The sequence below is a fragment of the Taurulus bubalis genome (genome assembly GCF_910589615.1).
Source record: "Taurulus bubalis genome assembly, chromosome: 6".
Taxonomy (NCBI): Eukaryota; Metazoa; Chordata; class Actinopteri; order Perciformes; family Cottidae; genus Taurulus; species Taurulus bubalis.
The window spans coordinates 7,616,515-7,636,420 of record NC_136594.1 but is presented as its reverse complement, the minus strand read 5'-3'; the positions used below and the strand labels follow the sequence as shown (position 1 = coordinate 7,636,420).

The 19,906-nt window shown below is 41.7% G+C and overlaps 2 protein-coding genes across 2 annotated transcripts; one reads left to right on the top strand and one right to left on the bottom strand.

The window, feature by feature from the left end:
- Positions 1–215: 215 nt before the first annotated feature.
- LOC306737632 (PDZ and LIM domain protein 3-like) lies at positions 216–11,481 on the top strand. Its single transcript, XM_079219381.1, has 7 exons — positions 216–365; positions 4,987–5,138; positions 6,471–6,555; positions 6,661–6,848; positions 8,937–9,064; positions 10,106–10,217; positions 11,018–11,481. Exons 1-7 carry the CDS (start codon positions 273–275, stop codon positions 11,205–11,207), a joined length of 948 nt encoding a protein of 315 aa, XP_079075507.1. The 5' UTR covers positions 216–272; the 3' UTR covers positions 11,208–11,481.
- A 5,430-nt stretch (positions 11,482–16,911) lies between these two features.
- On the bottom strand, positions 16,912–18,030 carry npy2r (neuropeptide Y receptor Y2; the record flags this gene model as incomplete). Its single annotated transcript, XM_079219976.1, has 1 exon — positions 16,912–18,030. The coding sequence occupies one exon, from the start codon at positions 18,028–18,030 to the stop codon at positions 16,912–16,914; it is 1,119 nt and encodes a 372-aa protein (XP_079076102.1).
- Positions 18,031–19,906: the final 1,876 nt, after the last annotated feature.

Below are 19,906 nucleotides of genomic sequence, written 5' to 3'. Positions count from 1 at the left end.
AAAGAAGAAATAAGAAAAGGTGCTCAAGAGAAATAGGAAGACTGGCAGGCAAGTGCTGGTAGAACTAGTCTGGGAGCCAGTTCCCAAAATCTGACCAATTACTTTTCTTGTGGGGTGGGGTCTGTCCATTCTCCTCCCCCTGCACCCACCCACATGGGTCAAAATCTCCATCCCTTTGATATCCCTTTGCTCTTCAACTTGCTTCCCCGCAGCGTGCAGTTTACTGTCGGTGCTGTTGCTCTCCAACAGCGGGCGGGACATTAAAAGGGGTCATGCCACTCAAAGTCGTGCTGGACGGTCCGGCCCCCTGGGGGTTCCGCCTGGCCGGAGGAAAGGACTTCAACCAGCCCCTGACCATCTCCAGGGTGAGTGAGTGAGTGATGGGGGGTCTCTATTAACAATCCTCGTCATAACTTGATGATTTCAAAAACCTTTTCGTCAGCCATTTACTACTGGTTGATCATTTGCCTATCAAGGATTTGACAATGTTTCTACTGTCAGAAGCCAAGTCTCTAAAATGCGACGTTGTGTTTCCAGGAGCGTTCGTTCTAGAAAGAGTCTGTCTGGGCCGGTATGGGGCTTGCACCTGTGCCACAGTGAATGCAAGAGGCTTAGATACAAATAGCAGCTTACACTGTACTCTGACATGTGCACACACACACACACACACACACACACACACACACACACACACACACACACACACACACACACACACTTCAGAGTATAAAGGAGCGCAGTGTGCTACTGAACTCTAACAAAAGAACTGGTAGGGAAAGAAAGGTCCTGCAGATGTAGGAACATCGTTATTTGTTTTAATCCTTCACACATTGGCGCTGACAGCCGAGTCAACACATGGAAACATGAATGTGTCTTTCCTGGAGGAGATGAGCACAGCGTCACATTATGCATCACCGCGGTGCAGCTGTTCAAACGCTTGTAAACGTCGGCGTGAGGTCAACGCGCAGCATCACGCTGCGCGTCCTTATTGCAGGCTTGATGACAATTAGACATTAGAGGAAACTCTTCGGAACCGAGTTACAGATCCTTTGGATGATCCAGTGATCTCTCACAGTGGACAGATGCTGCGGATTCAGATGGAATTTAGCTTCATCTGTTGATGAAATGATTTCCTGAGGCTAATTTGGTATTTCCTGTTCAAACCACAGTTACTAAATCACATGGAGAGAAGAAAAAAAACAGACAGTAACTGATAAAAACGTATCCCATTTAAAGGAGTTGCTCGACACACCCATTTGCCTTTTCTTGGCCAGAGTTATATGAGACGATCAACGCCACTCAGACGGTTAGCCTAGCTTAGCACAAAAAAAGATAAATGAATCATTTTAGAAAAACTACAAAGTCAGTATATAAAGAAATACCTCATGTAAACCCGCTGAACATACACAGCGGTGTGTTAATCAGCAGTCGGAGGTCACACAGGCTCAGATGAGAGGAGGCCCAGTAATCCCGCTCTGTTGGGGTTATGTCTGTCTGTCTATATTTAGAAGAAGACCTCAGGAACCAGTGACTAAAAGCATACTTAGGTCTCCAAACCACTGGCTCTGTCCAATAACCCCACAGCTGTTGTGTTAGTGGACATGTGATGAGAGGGATGGACGAGGAATCTGGCAGGGTAAACGATACGTGAGCAGTAATATGAGTAAGAAGCAATGTCTTAAAATGTACTTGTGAGGGAGAAAAGTGAAAAAGCTCTGATAAACCTGACTAAACATCTCACCAATACAGTCGCTGAACTATCCGGCTTCATTTAAACACAAATGTCTTCCTTCACTGCCATTTTTGGTCAGGGCTGTCCTCCTCTTCATGACCGGCCGGTGTTCCCAGCTGGTCGAGGAAAGTAAACATGAGCGATAATCATCTCTTCCCTCAGCAGGCGGCGGCCTTAAAGAGGCACGGCGCCGAACTTACACATCGTGATCAGTTTATTTCATCTTCATGTCCTGAGCATGTGGAAACAGTTTGCTGTCTTCTGTTGGAGAGAAATAACCCTGGTGATGTCATCGGAGTTGTTTTAGCTTGATCGCGGAGGCTATACATTGGTAACAATAAAAGGTATTTGCACACTGGAGGTGTGACAAATAAACACAGTAAGTTCTCTCCTGTGAATATTTTGCATCACAACTTTTCATACCGGCAGCAATGCAAATTTGCTACAGTTGCACAACTTAAAGTTTGAATAGATTCATGCTGGCAGATGACCAATATACAGAGGATCCTATTGATCCAGAACACCCTGAGGTAAATTATTGTATAGCTGTGTATGGCATTTTTTATTTTTGTCCGTTCCGCACAAGGTGATTGGTTGATGCCTTTATTTGTGGTGCAAAAGTTCCAAAACATTTTAGTTGTTTTGCCGCGTAGTATTTGCATTTGTGTGAAAGTACTACTACAAAAGCAACAGTTTAAAAAACTACATTGACCTGCCAATTAATGGCACAAGACCCTGTGTGTAACGGCCTTACGCCTGCGTTAAAAACACGGGCCTTGATTGACTCAGTTACCAGGCAGGCCGGGACTTTGCTATTTAGTTGTACTATGGGAAGCGTATGACTCACCAATAGTAGACTGTGGATATGAAGCCCGCAGTGGGCACCATATTTCACACGGCCATCTCCTCCGTTATCTATTTTGCATGAGCACTGTCGCTGCGCTTTACCAAGACAATTCTGATTGGTTTAAAGAAATACAATCAAGCCACAGTGTTCCTTTCCCCTCTAGAAGAACGACAATGTGCAGAGTCAGACCGTTCTTTAGCTTCTGCTGTATCTATTTTCTAATCTGTCTCTTGCAAGTTTGCAAACTTTAAAGTTGCATTAACTCCAACGTGTTTTTTAATAATTATTATCAGGTTTTTTTCGCCACTTGGGGGCAGCGCTACAACCTCTAAACACAATGTTAGAAAATGGTCGCCTGAAAACATCCAGCAAATACAGAGAAACGTCATGATTCATTTGGAATGTCAGTCCGATCTGCTTTTAGCTTTGTTTGAGTCTCCACCAACTCCTGAGGGCAGATTTCTGTCTCTTTAGCCGCTCACTGCTCCACCATGTTCACCAGCTAGTCTCTCACACGGTCCGGCTGCAGAGTCAGGTGACAGGAATTCCTAATTAGTTTGTCACTAACCGTGATCCCCTTTTACTTTGCAGATAGTCATTTGATACACTGTTGAAATAATGATGATCGCAGCTTTATATACAGTACTAGCTTGAATACTGTATGCTTCACTACAGCAAACATTGTGCCCAGCCAGATTGGTTCTTATTGGAAAGCTTGTTACTGGAACTGGATTCTCGCTTCACTTTTTGAATCCCTCACTTCATTCGTTCTTACGTTGCATGTTTTACTTACAAAACAACACACGCCTATATTTCTATATTGTACTGAAGTATCTAAAGTAACAATGCAGAATGTAGTTTTATCTTGTTTCTTCTTCCGCTTTAGCAGATCAATTGAAGAAGGGAGGAAAGATGGAAGGAAATATAAGGGGGGAAGGAAAAAAAGTAGCGGAAGCAGCAAAGACAGAAGAAGACAGAAAGGAAAAAAGACAAATGTTTGACATGTAAGCGAAAGAATCCAATAAAAAGCATAGTTGTGCACAGATCCAGGTAACAGACATCCGAGCAGTTAAACAAACAGTATGGCAGCAGCCCTCCAACAAATGCTCCGCTGTAAATCACTGCTCCCTCTTTGGCAGCATGAGACATCCCCTCAGCACTTTCATCCACGGTTATTTATAGGCAGGTGACCTCATTCAAGTTTCAATGCAACATCTAGCTGTGTCCCGTAATGCAATATGGCAGCGCATAGGTCAAGGCCCGTGTAGTGCGAGTGCGGGAATGTTCAGTTGGGTTTGAAGTTGCCTCCTACGGTATTTTTCGGTGACTCTAGTGGCTCTCTGGGAGTTCTTATTCATCTTGGTCACTTCCTGGCCAGCGGAATACTGATTCCATCTGGATGCTGTCTCTTAGTGGGGAGCAGCGCCTGTTTACTTTATCTCCATGACAAGGGACGAGCGGTTTACATGGACGCATACCAACCGGCTCAATCTGCACCTCACTGAGCAGCTAGTGCTTGGGCAGAGTGCATATGGTGGTGGAAGAAAATAAAAAAAGAAGGTAGATTTAGGTCATGAACGGCCGGAATCTGTTCTGTTATGAGTTTGACTGAATAGCTGGGCTTCTTAGTGGAGTCTGTGTTTTGTATTTCGCAGTAGTATTTAGGCCAGGTGAGACTCTCATGATCCCAGATGGGGGACAAGAGAGAGTTGAGCATTAAGAGATGAAGTGCCAGTGGCGGAGAACAGACCAGAGCTTTTCACAACGCTGCCCACCTGTACATACAGGACCGTTGGAGTGGGAGGATTTTTTCTTCTTCTATATAGACAAATTATATGACATTGCTTTAGATTCATTCTAATGTCAGTAACTCTGAGGACAGTACCGTCTTTTATGCATCTACATACCTGGAGTATGGAAGCTTTAATACATTGAAAAAGATAATGGAAGAAGAACTTACCAATTTGGAGTAACATCTCTCAAGCTAAATACCAGAAGCCTGTATTGCTAGAAGGCTTGTATTGTTTAAATAGGAAGACTAAATATAGCCTAATGCAAGACTAACAGGACCAAAATAACTTCAATAGGAAAAACAAACCCAGTATAAACAACAGACTATTGTCCCTTCGCTTCCACTAATGTGCTAAACAGAGGTTTTCATGACTGTTTTTAGGTCCCAAACTTCGCACGACCCCCATCAATTAGAGATGTCAGTTGAATTTGAGCAAGTGATATGTTTGTTAGTGGTTGAAACTCAAAATTGATTACATAGAAATCTTTTTTTCAAGGGCGTAAACTAATATTTAGTAACGTAAAAAGGAAACGTTTGGGAGATTAATTAGCAAAGGAATCCAAATAGAGTGTCTATATTTCTGTTTATATATTCTTTTCTTCTCCCTACTTCCAGATCACCCCCGGCAGTAAGGCCGCCGTGGCCAACTTGTGTGCCGGTGACGTGGTCCTGGCCATCGAGGGAGTCGCAGCCACCGACTTGCTGCACTGCGAGGCCCAGAACAAGATAAAAGAGTCCACCCATAAGCTCAGCCTTACTGTTGAAAGGTTATAAGCAACAACAAGCATGCACACAAACAGGTGGCGGCCACAGTAGAGGCAACACCTGCACGGTATAATGGAATATAATACATTAGCCTAAATCTCCATAATACATGCTGATACTGTGCAGCACTGGTTCCCAATCTTTTTGGCTTTTAACAAAGGTTACAACATTGTAACCCCAGTTTCTATTAGCACAGGCCGAGGCCTCGACCTGGGAGCATGTGTCTGCTGCATATGGGAGAAGTTAGCCTTCTGGGCTTTCTGCCAGAAATGGTTTATTTTATGGTTTATTATATATTTAAGATTTCCCTTGGTCGAGTGCTCTGCCTCTGCTTATAGAACGAGAGTAACAACATCGTAACCTTGGTCGTAACTCACACAGGCTCTCTACTGGACTCTATGGGTACAGTGGGTGGAGCCCGACGAATGCACGTACAGCTTGCGACGTAAAAATCGACCCAACAACCCGGATCAGGACCGACAAGGCCGCAGTGGTCATCTCAAGAGGGTAGCCCCGGCGGAGCAATGTCGGTGGGGAGGTTCTGATGTATGACGCAGTGCCGCCATCTTCACTGTCAACCACAGATTAGGCCGGTGACTCAGCAGGGAAGACCGTCAGTTGGTGAACGGTCGCTTCTGATTGGAGGAGAGTATTACCCAGAGCGTCCAGTAGAGGGCGGAGCCTGTGTGGGTTAGAGCTCTTTAAAGCAAAGTAGTGTCTCCTTGTGATCCCTAGTCACCTCGGATGAATGTAAGTCGTCACCTTTCTTCGTGTGAGTGTTCATGTTGGAGGCCGGCTGAGTCAACATTGCCTGTCAATCATCTCACAACCCTTCAGATGTATCTTTTCATCTCTTCAGGTTGTGAACCTCTGCTATACAGTTGTACAGCTATACACATTACTGTGTTACTCCGCAGTCTGTTTAGTAGTGTGAGGACATCGGTCAACTGGCTGTTATAGAAAACTTGTGTTTCTGGAGCTTTACCTTCATCATCTGAATTTAGTTTGAATCGTTTCCTGCTGTGAGCATCTTACACCTTGATTTTGTGGGTTGCATTATGAGACAGTAGTATACTATTGTCCCATAATGCAGCTTTTTGTATCTACTGTTGGATATATCCAACAGTAGATACAAAAAACTTTAAAATAGTTTCCCATGGTATGACAGGAAAAGGCCAACAGGTGAGCAGATGTTTAAAACTAAGTTTAGTTATTTTATAGGTTGGGATTATAGATGACTCATAAACACTCACAGACTCAAAAACAGGTAATTCAACAGCCTTTAGTAATGCTGTGCTGACCATCTGACCAGAATCTGTTTTCATAATTTCCAGGAGTGAATCAAGACTGTGGTCACCACGTGTAGTGGAGGAGGGTAAAACTCACCCATACAAGATGAACCTAGAAGCAGAACAGCAGGTTTGGAGTGTTTGAGAAATAACCTCACATTTGTTAAAAGATTACAGTTTTGCTTCACATCATTATCCCACCAATGATGACCTTGCTTCCTTCTCCTCCTCACAGGAGTTTAAACCCATTGGCACGGCTCACAACCGGAAAGCTCAGCCCTTTGTGGCGGCGGCGAACATCGATGACACGCATCAGGTAGTCAGCAGCGCCTACAACACCCCGATAGGCCTCTACTCCTCAGGCAACATCCAGGACGCCATGGAGGGCCAGATCCGAGGCCTGGTTCTACCCAAGCCTGACAGGTGATGATGGTTCTCGCTCTACCTGCAGCCTAAATGTGGCAGCCAAAGCCCTGCATCAATATCTTAAAAAGGAGAATCAGTTTGTTATTTTGACATATATGTGAGAGTCAGCTGGCTCTAATGTCCTAATAATTACATCTGGTAGCACTTTGTAATAACTACACACTATTTAGCATTAGTAAAGCATGAGTAATCACTTAATTCATAATTTATGAAGCATTTTTCAACATTAACCCCCATTAGTAGCTTATTAGTATGCAATTCATAAACACAGTTATACATGTTTTATTCATAAGCTTGACTATTATGCGTTTCCTGATTGGGTTTTCATACCTAATAAATGATGGATTCTCAATTAGTAAATTCAGTCATACATATATTGCTAACGAATTAAGTCATATACTGTATATTACAAACCAAATATGAAGGACTTATAGATGATGCACTAATGGTTAACATGTGCTTTATAAATGTTTTTTAATACTGCAATTCATGATTAATTCAGGTAGTTACTGGTCGTTAGTTAAGTATTAGTTAAGTATGTTCTGTGACCTCATCTAAAGTGAAGACTATGCTTTACAAAGCATTTATAAAGGGTCTTGAAAGGCCAGCAGTGGCTCAAAGCTAACAACAGTCTCAGTTATCTTCTCAACAGAAAAGGGAAATAGACAAAACACAAAGAGATAAAGAACATTGCTTAATTAAACTTGCTTAATTAAAGTCTTAAATAAAATAGATTTCTTACTTTTCAGCCAAACTACTGTAAACACAAAGCTGTGATGAAATAATATAAACTCACAGTTCGCTTTTTATTGATAACAAAAAGAGAATATTTTTCCACAGAACTGACCTTCAGCCTTCCCCTCATACCTGATATACAGCGTGTCACACGGACAACATATTACCACAGGAACTAATCTGCCATGCCTTGACCATGAATTCAGAATAAGACATATTTCATATTTTCCTCAAAGCTAAATCATGTCAGCCAATACAACACAGACTCACTCTACATCACTCTGATTTCACTGTAATGTATTTATGACCAGCATAATAACCAACTACAGATGATAATTGCTTTATAGAACGATGAAGGAAAGAAAATATTGCAATATGTAAGATAAGATAATCCTTTATTAGTCCCGCAGTGTGGAAATCTCAGGATTAGCAGACGGGTAAAGTGCACAAGAGACACATAGTAAAATAAAAAACAAGTAATATGAATAAACAGTAAAACAGTAATAAAAACAGTCAAAACGACGCCTTCCTCCTGTTTCCTTCTATTCCTCTTTGTGGTCCAGCTCATGAATGGTCGAACTCGTCCCACATTCAGCCTCCAGACCTTTCGTTCTCCTTTTAAGGCTGACTCAGCGTGTTGCAGCGCTGTAATCTCCAGCTGGTTCTTCTCACCTGACCACTGCGGTTAAGATCGAAATGCATCATCTCTGCCGAGAACATGAATCCCTCTTCATAAAACTGACTCGGAGTGGTCTGGAAAAAAGACATTACATTTATCACTGTCGTATCATATTTCAAGGTTGCTAGATAGTAGCATTGGTGTATTATAACTAAGTATATTTACTTAGTATACTTGTACTTCCATGTTATGCAACGTTACACTTCTAGTCTCAGTGGAAACCTTTTACTCCACTTTTTGTCTGACAGCTTTTTCGTGTTTTTCATGAGTTTATTTCATTTTATTTTGCTCAATTAAAAAAATACATAAACATAACAAAGATAAATAATATCACAGTGGAAGAGGCAGAAACCTCACTGGGCTTATTTGAAGCCTCCACCTATATACAATATTTCAATTTCACAAAATGAATATACATGAGATATGACAACGTAATATTATTAACAAGATATGATATGTTATGACAACTCAACATTATCAACAACAACAAAAAGAACCTTATCTATTGAAACCATGTACCTCCAAGTTTGGAGATTTTGAATGTTTCTGATTAACTTGAAAATGTTCCTACTTCTCAAGTTTATTGAACTATATTGAACTATAATCGTGTGTGTGTGTGTGTGTGTGTGTGTGTGTGTGTGTGTGTGTGTGTGTGTGTGTGTGTGTCTCAGCCCCAGAACTTTGACCAGCATCGAGGATTCTGACGTGTACCAGATGTTGCAGAGAGACCAGGAGGAGCCCCAAGAGCCTCGGCAGTCCGGCTCGTTCCGAGCGCTGCAGGACTTTATCGACAGCGACGGTGAGCTCTTCATTTTTCTCAGACTATTACTTCCACAACACAAAAACATCTCACAGGTTGAAATGATTACAGACACATATTTGTATTCTTACCGACAGACAAACACAATGCCTCACAGATGTTTTAAAGGCCACAGAAACTTATTTTCTAAATTAGCTTTTTATTATGAGTTCTGGGGTTTTGCATGAACACTTGATAAAAAATACCTAAAGAGGTTTTTTCGTTTTTTTTTTTTACATTGCTGCTTATGCATTGATGAGTATTTAATGTTAAAACAAAATACTTAAGATGTGAAGCAAAGTGTTCCGGGTATTAAAAAGTATTTTGAATTATTACTTAAATTTTCTCTTCATGCGCCGCAGTTCTTTTTGGGGGTTTTAGGAATGCCATTGTGGCCGTGTAGAAGGATTCAGTTCAATTATACTACAGTTCATATTGAAGGGATGAGGGCTGGAGCACATCATTGGAGTTAGAGCCATTTCATAAGGTGCAACAGTACAAATGTTTCTGATTTCTTACAGATTACTTTTCTCAAAAGCTATTTGCAGTTTTACGCACATCAGGACCATTTTTGGGCGGTTGGTGTTTTGCCCACATACACTTCCACATGTGGACAAGAGGAGCCGGGGATTGAACCAACAGCCATGCGAACAACCCGCTGTAACGCCTACGCCACAGTTGATGACCTTTTAACTGTGGCATAAACAATTATATGGCTTCTAATTATTTTAGCCTGCATGACTCATAATAACATACACAGTATGCTACACAATATATAATGAAGGCGCGCCCTCATGTTTTACCCATGTTCAAGTGTAGTGTTGAAGCTACACAATGCTTTGTTACAAAAGCACTCCTCCATGTGTTTCCTCTGCTAATTGAGTTGTAAAAATGCATCCTGATAGGATTGAAGTTATGAAGTATGCTCATACCCGGTAAGGATGCATTCATTCGGACTTCAAGAGGCTATAAGTGTCCTTGCCTCAATTCTCTTGAGTGTTTTGTTTGTACTGATGCGTGGTCTCTGTCCCATGTGGGCAGGCACTCGTCCCATTGTGACCAGGGCGGTAAAAGCCCCGACAAGCAAACCGACTCCGCCCACAGGAAACCTGCAGAAACTGCCCGTCTGCGACAAGTGTGGGAATGGGATTGTGTGAGTAAAATATAGGAGAAAAACATAATCATCTGTGAATCACATTCCATGTATGGATACTAACAAAAGGAGGGGGACGTAGAGGAGCATCACAGTCCAGAGCAACAACACATCCCTTTTGTCTGAACATACGCAGGCTGCACATTACTGTCCAAGCTTCATAAAATACTTTATATTGCAGGGCTGTTGTGCATAATTGAACTGTTAAAACACCCATGTAACACAGATATATATTGTTTATCACATATAGGAATCCTTTTATTAATTGACCACACTAACCTCAATCTTAAAGAAGCAATAATAATGATGATGTCCCTTTTAAAGTTAAAATAAAAGCTTGTCATTTCATCGCCAAGGCCATTTCCATGTAGCAAACCAATGGCAATATGAATGTAACATACACTGGAATAATTCACAATTATCTATCATCAGCTTGTGAATAGTTTGTACATGTATATTAATAGTAATGATACAAGTACTCCTGTTTAAACACCAGTTATAGATGCTTCATTAGAGGAGTAATTTAGTTAGTTTACTTACGCACCTTATACCGCTCATTAGGTTATTATAAATGCTATGGGGGAGTTAAATAGTTCATATTATTTATTTATTATGATGTGTGTGGAAATTGTTGGTTCAGTCTCAGTGTTGCTTTCAGGTTATTCTTGTCAGTGACCAGTTTAGGGTACCTGTATTCATACCATAGTGTACTATACTGGCTTCACCATTACTACACTACACTACACACGTACGCCATTCTTTTCTTCTGACATCTCCCTCTTTTGTCTTTTATGCTGCAGCGGGACGGTGGTCAAAGCACGAGACAAATATCGTCACCCCGGTTGCTTTGTGTGCTCCGACTGTGACGTCAACCTCAAACAGAAGGGCTACTTCTTCGTGGAGGAGCAGCTGTACTGTGAGACTCACGCTCGCGCTCGCATGAGACCACCGGAGGGACACGACCTCATCACAACTTTCCCTTCTGCATAGATTCACAACAAACACACAGAGGAACAGACGACTGTGTGTCTTACATCTGTTGTGTATGTTTGTCTGCACTTGTTTATCTGATGTCGTCTGTGTGCAATAATATATATATCGATAAGAACACACTTTACTCATTGCAGCAAGATGTTTTCTCTGTGTCGGAACAGTTGGTTGTTTAGAGCCCAGCGGCAGTGACTGCAAAACACACACTGAGTCTTGCCAGTTTCTCATAATTCGTTGTCTTTGCAATAAAGAGCTTTGCTCATACTGACCCGTAGATAGCCTCTCTCTGTGAAAAGCACCACCTGTGGGAAAACAACACACACATCTTTGTGCATCGCTGCTGTTCTGCGGCCAGAGATGCAGTTATTCTGTGCCTTTTTATTGGGCATCAATCTCAGGTTTACGAGCATTTTGTGGGGGGGGGGAAATGGACTTGAAGCCTAAATAAACGCTTCAATTTGGGGTTTGAGAAGCGGCAATTCACGGGGGATGTATTATATTCCACTCTTGAATAGAGTGGAGCCATCTTTAATATTATTAATACCACCTGTGCTCAAAATGTCAGCTGCGGGGAAAACATTTTTTGGAACTGATTGGAGTTTAAGCTGATGGCTGCTGCTCCTACCAGTATAACTTAAAAAAAACAAAAACTTTCAAGCATTTATCGGGAGAGAATAAGCAAATATATATTTTGTATTTCTTTTTATTCCCCAAAAAAAGCAAAGAGCACGTTCGCTGATCCTCGTTCTTTGGCACTTGTTGCCGTTTCCCTTTTCCCAATTCATTTTAATTAAACGTCACAGTTCCACTAAGTTAATTAGTGGGTTATTCAGACCACCTGTGCAGGCTCCTAATTAGACATTGAGAGCAGCTTAGTGCACTTCTCCTCTTGGCCAATCATGATTACATCGCCCTTTCTTTTAGGGCTTTCGTGAGGTGGGGAACTGCTCATCCGGGACATTGTGATCCTCTCTCAACGTAAGGCAGACCTCATTTTAGTAAGATTTAGCCAGAAACATGTTGAGTGTTGTGAAACCTAGTCTGAGTGAATATATATATAGGAAAAATGTAATCTTTACACCTGCATCAGGGCAGATATTTGTGCTCTTTGTGCACAACCCTGCAGGCTTTATGTGTTTCTTGGCCTATTTTCTTTGACAGCCCTTTGTACACATTTTCTTATCAAAGAGGCATGTTTTCCCTTTGTGAGAGCATTGATTTTGGTTTCGCAGGCTTCGTCCCGATCTGCTATAAAATCTGGTCAATCAGTGCTGCCTCAGCATAACATACACATGGTGCAGTTTAACCTGACACACTGGGGATCTGTCCGACCGCAAAATCTATAACCAATACATGTCTCTTCTGCTTTTAACACAATCCAGCCCCGGATTAGTTTGAATTTAACGTCATCTCAAATTCAACATGCGTACAGTGTGATGGAGCACTTTTGGTTACATCTGGTATTTGTGGTGAGTCTCTGCAGCCTGGTCTTCATCATCTGTTCTTTTTGAGGAAAAATGCATCATCGCTGGCCAGCAGCCACACAGTGCTGTATTTGACCACTGCTGCTGAGCAGACTGGTAGACCCGGACCCACGGAAACCCTGATGAAGTGATGTAGGGGAAGTTAATATGAGCTGATGTTATACACCTCCTTGTAACACCAGTATTGATCCTGCAGCTATTGGCAAAATGCTCAGTCCACTGAGTATCGATGGAGCGTCCTCTTTGTTTGGGTTGCTTCAGCATCCATTGTACAACTCTAACTATTCCGATGGTGTAACACACTGTGCCGTTCCCTTTTTGATTGAGTTGTTGGCTAGAATGTTCATTTTAATTAAGTGTAGAAGAAAAGGACAGCGGGGATAAAGATGTAATTGATTAGATTAAGAGATTTCGACTCCTGTGTCTGCTCCAGACGGTTACACAACAGAGTCCGCTGAGGATAAAGCACACTGAGCCAGTGAGTCCGGCATTATTCACTCATGTTGTGCTTTTCAAAACTACAGAACTTGATTTCATTGAAACTGAGGTAAATTATCCACCCAAAAAATTAATATTTTCATTTGATGCTACCGGTGCAGTCATTGAAAATACTGTTATGCATCTGCAATACATAGAATATAAGATATATGAATAGAAACTAAAGCTCTCAGTGACAGTTCTGCACTGTGGGGTGCAAATGCATACAGGTACATTGTTTAATAATTCTATTAAGGTTTAAACAGTAGCAGCAATGGGCCTATACATCAATGATTTAGTCCACAGCACATACAGTACTGCACACATACTGAGAGAAGTGAGTCCTGCTGCCGTGGTATGACCCTGTTGACACAGCGGGGGGAGCTAAAGTCTAATTTTTTGCTCTTTGAGCCTCACATTAGGAAAGTATAGGATATTGAACTGTATGTGGTGCTGAATTCACTCAAATAATGATTATTTTTATCATGAATTTATTTAAAAGGACAGTTCACCCCAGAATCCGAAATACATAGTTTTCCTCTTCATCACCACACAGCGGAAGCGTACATCCACTTATGTTTGGAGCTTCTATATAAGTGATACTGCTAGCTCACCGAGCGCCGCTGAGCAAGCTAACAGTACAGTTACACATTTAGAGTAAAATAGCCCATAAAGCAAGGAATGGTTTTAGGGAGTTGCTACCTTGTGATTGACAGGTTCACTACCACATCGTTGTTCGGTCTGGGAGTTAACAAGTTGTCATCTTACAACTGCAACCCTTTCACAGTGTATTTTCAGTTCAGAAATGTTAATTGTAACCTTTTCCAGTCATCTAAAAATGTCTTATTCAGTGCAAAAAGCCAAGATGGAAATGGTCAAGATCAAGAACCAAGATCGGGCAAAAAACAGTGACTACATCCACTTCTTGTGCATAGATTCACAGATCTTGTTGTGGGCATATATGTGAATTATCTTGAGTAATTGGGTAATGGTTTCTGGAAAGACCCGTTGCTGTAGAGTTTTTTTTGTTTTTTTTCAAATGTATTTGACCTAGTTCTATTACATTCAAGAGGGCAAACACCTCTACAGCTCATCTCTTCAACACTCATCAACTCACTACAAAACAATCTTGATTTGATTAATTGCACCACAAGTGAGAGGAAAAATGTGTTTTTTATTTGGGTGGGGGCTGTCTCTTTTTGAAGCTGCGTTAAGTTATGTTTCATATTAACATCAAATCAAGTGAAATGAGTCGCTCACAGTAACAAACATACACAAGATGTTTTTGTTTTGTTGTTTCATTGTTCAAACATTTTATAGTTAACTCTCAGCATGCTTTAACTATCTACCTCATATGGCTGTTTGCATAAAGAAAGTGCTAATACACCCACTGCATACTACCTGCTGGACCAAACTGCAAAACCGGTGAATACATGCTTTCACATGATTCAGGTTCCAAAGAATACATCTCATTCAATGATAACGTTGCTCCATGTCTGCTGGATGTGTAAGTATGGTAACTGATATGTTGTTCATATATGAGGACCACACAAAAATGTTTAGTCATTAATACAACATATTTTTGAGAATTAGTGTGCCCTCAAATATAATGTATGTTAACAACATCCCAAAAGAAGCCAGAGCCACCAACCACATAAATAAGTGACCCATGAGTGATCATCTTCTGTCCCAATCCTCTACAATTTGAATTATTTCCCAATGGAACTACAATACATTGACCAACTCAATAGGCAGGTCACAGGACAGAATGCCATTAATCAAATATGAATGCATGTGGATGACGACGAGTGATGTAAGACCTTCCTCTAATGAAAGCTAAAAGACGAGATCATCAGCAAACAAAAGATGAATCAAATTAGTTTCAAAGCGCTTGTTAATTTACAATGATTATCAAGTATCCTCTTCCTGAGAGTCCAGCAGCTCAATAACATCAGACGGTTGAAGAAAAGAATATAGATTTATTGCTGAATGCAACTTGAATAGCTGACTAAACATGGACATGAAGGTAATACATCAGCCCCTTACCTCCTCACGTACGCACTTGAGTAAATCAGTGAAGACCCGGTCAATAGGAAGGGCTCTTCAAAACCTAGACAATTATGCTGCTCGCTGGAAACAAAGACAGGTCGGGGAGGGGGAGGAACTCCTCATTTGTCTAATAAGGAACACTATTTCAGTTTCCTGCTCAGCCCATAATCCAAACATCTGCATCCCTCTGCGACTGCAGCTCAGACCCCACAACACAAAGACGGCATTAAACCTCCAGGTTGGAACAAAGTTAAATGTCCTTCACACGTCACTTTCTACATGTACATTAATGTACTTAATATTTGTTTGTACATTTTTGCATGCAGAATAATTTACCACAGAACACAGTTGACATTCACACAGGCCGATAACATGGGACATGTCTAACACACAAGTAAAAGCTTTTTTTTTCAGGGTTCTTCTTACAAGGTTATACAGTATGTGTCTTTTGATGAATGCAGTTCATTCCTGATTGGTCAAGTTGTGACTTAGCATTAATATAGCAGCAAACCACTATTAGCTCTATAAAGATGTAGTGGAGTAACGTCTACCTGAGCAGAGAATGAAGTCACTCTCCGTGTGTGTGTGTGTGTGTGTGTGTTTGGCCACTTTGCCTTTCAGTGCACGTGAGCGTGCCCCATTGGCGAGCTCATGGCCGCCGCTCTGACATTGTGACGTCAGCGTAGCGCCTCACCCTCCGGTCCGCGCTCAGGTAAACACGGTTAGCGCTCTCAGTTCTTTAGCAGGTGTTTTCCACGTTAGCACCGTTAGCTGCAAGTCGCCGGCTCAGCCGTTGTCATGTTAAGAGCCAGTGAGAGGCAATGCTCCCATCTTGAATCCTTTAACAGCTGCATATTTTACTTACAAAATATTTCATTTGGCAATGAGGTTTAGCATTGATTAGGTCTATATCTTAATATATCTACAAAAGCTCCAGTTATTACTTTATAATAAAAAAAACTGTATGAAAAACGTAAAACTGATTTCTTATTCGTTTTTTACTTGTTTATGTCTGAAATTGGGTCAGACAAGGTTGCATAAGGATGTCTTGGGCAGACAGGTGGTGTTTTCTCTTTTAGATTGTTTTAGTTTTGTGTTTTTTTTGTAGGGAGGGTTATATATTTAAAATTTTGGATGAAGGCAGTCTCAAGGACATGGATGTCAGAAGTGGAGAAATGCTAATATTACTCAAAATCATCATGTTTAATTTATACATTTAAAATTAATTCTGATTGACACTACTTTGTTTGCATCTGAACTTCAAATAGCCTGGTAGTATTTATATACTTAATAGTATCATTATTAGTATAAGATTTTTGAAGTAAACATATTGACTATAAGCCAAGGACAAAAGAAGTAATAACTGGAGGCTTCTCAGATGGGTGAATTAATATTTGTATCATCTGGAACATGGCTGGAGAGTATGAGAAAGAAAATCAACTTGGAACAATAAAAGTGAAGGGGACATGCAATTAACTGAGTTCCAAAGGTTGAATCAGCTGTGTTCAAATTTAAAATTGAATTAATTTGATACATCAAAAAATGATAAAGAAACAAGGCAGACAAACTGCATCAACAGACTGGGAATACCCATAGTTCAATCATACATACTTGTGAGTTGACAAGTATTGATTGGGTTTCTTTCAACACATTTATTCTTGTGCCCACACAAATAAGCAACACAAAGTGCAAACTTAGACATTTGTTGATTTGCAATCTGTGTAAAAGATGCCAACATTATTTTGCGTCTCTCTGCCTCTGGGGCGTCCCGACCTGGAAGTGAACGGCCGGTAACACTTGCACACGGACAAAAAGGCCGTCCTGTAGTTGTTGTTCAACCACCCGTACAGGATGGGATTGACAAACGTCGAGCACATCGCCACGATGTGGAACAAAGTGAAAAGCAGCTTGAAGTCCTTCATGTACAACACGGTGCTGTCGATGTCGACGGCCAACTGGAACGCGTGGAAAGGCAACCAGCTGACAGCAAAGACCACCACCATGGTCAGCAGCATCGTCGTGGTCTTCTTCTTTTTGCGACCTTGACGGTCATTTCGACCTCTGGAAATCAATTGATTCTTCATCTTATTCCAGATGCGGATGTAGGCCACGCAGATGATGGCCAGAGGTAGAATGTATTGGACGAGGAGCGCCGATATACTGTAGATGCTTCCGTTGATGCTGCTGCTGCTGGGCCACTTCTCCATGCACACCTGGATAGACTCTTCCGGTGAAAGGTCGACCGTCCTGTACTCCCTGAAGATGGCGAGCGGGCTGGCCAACAGGGCGCTGACGGCCCACGTGATGGCGATGACGGCGCCGCACATGCCTTTGGACATCTTGGTCTCCATGTGGTAGACGATGCTCGTGTGGCGGTCCATGGCGATGACGATCAAGGTGATGGTGGACACGTGCACCGCCATGCCTTGAGCACAGGGCAGCATGAAGCACAACACCTGGCCGAACTTCCACTCGCCGTCCAGAGTGTAGACGAGCGTGAACGGCAAACACAGCGTGTTCACCAGCAAGTCTGCCACAGCCAGGTTTACGATGAAGAAATTGGTGACAGTCCGAAGAGTCTTAAACTTGAAGACGACATATATCACTAAGGAGTTTCCGATGACGCCAAACAATATGATTGTGCTGTAAGCGAGGATGAGAACAACTTGAACTCCAACAAGCTTAGTGCTGTCCTCTAGAATCCGAAAGGTCGTCCTATTTACGGTGCCGTCACTTGAGCAGCAGTTGGAAGATTTAAGTCCAAGTTGGGAATCTTCCACTTGAGTGGCGTTGACTTGATCTGCTGTGTCCATGGCGAACAGTCCCCAGAAGTCACTCTGGGAAAAGATGGACACACACAATATGACGGAGAAATTTATTTTTTATTTTTAATTGAATGGCAAAAAACTTTTTCAATATCTCTTTTAAAACAATAAGGTGGCATCTAAAATATATAAAACAGTGTTGTTGTTTTTTTGGAACATTTTAAAAAGCATTGCATTTAAAGAATAGGTATTCTGCCTTCAGACAGCAGTGACACTATTTACAATATATGTTTAGGATTCAACAGAGCTGGTGGTGGCAGAGTTGAAGATGCTGAGATTTTAGATGGGAGTCCCGAGTATGGAACCGACTAGGAATGAGTGTATGAGAGAAACAGGCTAGATGACAGATGGTTGGGACATGGGCAAAACTGAGCTGTTAGGTATATGGGAGATGGATGGTAAAGATGCAGCTGCCAGGCCAGAGGAAAAGAGGTTTATAGATGTGGTGATGGACATGCAGGTGATGGATAGAGGAAGATGCAGAGGACAGGACAAGGAGAAGAAGATTTCAAGAGATTCTAAATATCTAAATTGCATTACAGTGGAATATCAACTATGATGTATGTGTGCATGTTAAAATCACATATGCACAAGACTTTTAAGATGAAATGGGTGCATTCAAAATATTAAGTGTTTTTATTGCTGAAAGATCGACTATAATCTATTCAATCTATACACATTCAACATTTCGAATATTGGACGGCACATTGATTTGTGAATTTGAAGTCTAAAATGAGCTAAAAACACTGCAGGTGATGCCTGCAGGATACTGATCCTAGAGCTGATTCACCGATACAACAAAAACCAGAATCTCTGAAAGCCGCCGAGGGGATGTGGCTGTAATGAGCACATCTCCAATTCACAGGTATAAACAAATACAACTCAAAATATATCTGACATAATACTGTCAGTCACTCCAAGCTCCACTCTCACTACCAATAAGCACGATGCATATTGTTTTGAAGTGGATTTTCCCTTTTTTTTAAAGATATTGGACTATCACACAGCTATGATCCACAGCTATGTTTCACTTACTATATATCTGAGAAGATAAATCTGAATCTGTGAACATCAAGAGTGAGGACGAGTGGCAACCTGCTGCTGGACAGGACATCTTAAATTAGTAACTAACAGGAGCTAAAAGAAACGTGACGTAGGTCAGAAGTGAAACAACAGTTTTTTCCCACTGGAAAATTGTCTTTTTACTCACCTCCATCTGCAGAGATTTTCAGATTCCTCTCATTGTTTCGTCCTGCAGTAAAGTTTAGTGACAGCTTTTGACCCCCTTCTTCTCGTCCTTGGTGTGTCCACAAAACTCCACAAAAAACAATATGGACCACTCAAGCACCGACGGAAGAATCTTCTTCAAGGAGGAACAACGCGCGCGCAATGTGCCAGAGCGCGCTGCAGCGCGTAACGTCGGCGGCGCATTACTGTACCTGCCCTGCGAGGCTGGTTGAGGAAGAGAGTGGGAACACGTCCTTCCTCCTCCAACATCCTCCACCCGAGAGATGATGTCTCGCTGCCTCACAATGGGTCGTTTAGGATGCACTTTAGTTCTGAGCGGGTGTACGCGCCTCTGCTCGCGCTGGAATGCCAAATGACGTGTTTCAATGACAAACAGAGGGATGGCGTTCATATATAAGTGAGCATTTGTGTTCGACTCTCCCTTAATAGCCAACAGGGGAAGAAAGTCAATCCAAATTGAGAGATGTTTTCAAACAAAGATAACATTGGGTTGCCTGCGATGAGCATTTCTCAACAGGGGGTTGATGATAACTTCCTGCTGATTGAAAGAAGAAGGACAAAAAGTAAAAGTAAAAGCACAAACTGCTTCACACAGTCATGCTTAAGTAATTCAGAA

What these genes read in the sequence shown, in the direction of transcription:
- LOC306737632 (XM_079219381.1), top strand. Translation starts at nt 273, where the DNA reads ATGCCACTCAAAGTCGTGCTGGACGGTCCGGCCCCCTGGGGGTTCCGC. An exon ending in CTCAGCCTTACTGTTGAAAG is followed by an intron (nt 5,139 to 6,470) that starts GTTATAAGCAAC and finishes CATAATTTCCAG; the next exon opens with GAGTGAATCAAGACTGTGGT. An exon ending in GGACTTTATCGACAGCGACG is followed by an intron (nt 9,065 to 10,105) that starts GTGAGCTCTTCA and finishes CCATGTGGGCAG; the next exon opens with GCACTCGTCCCATTGTGACC.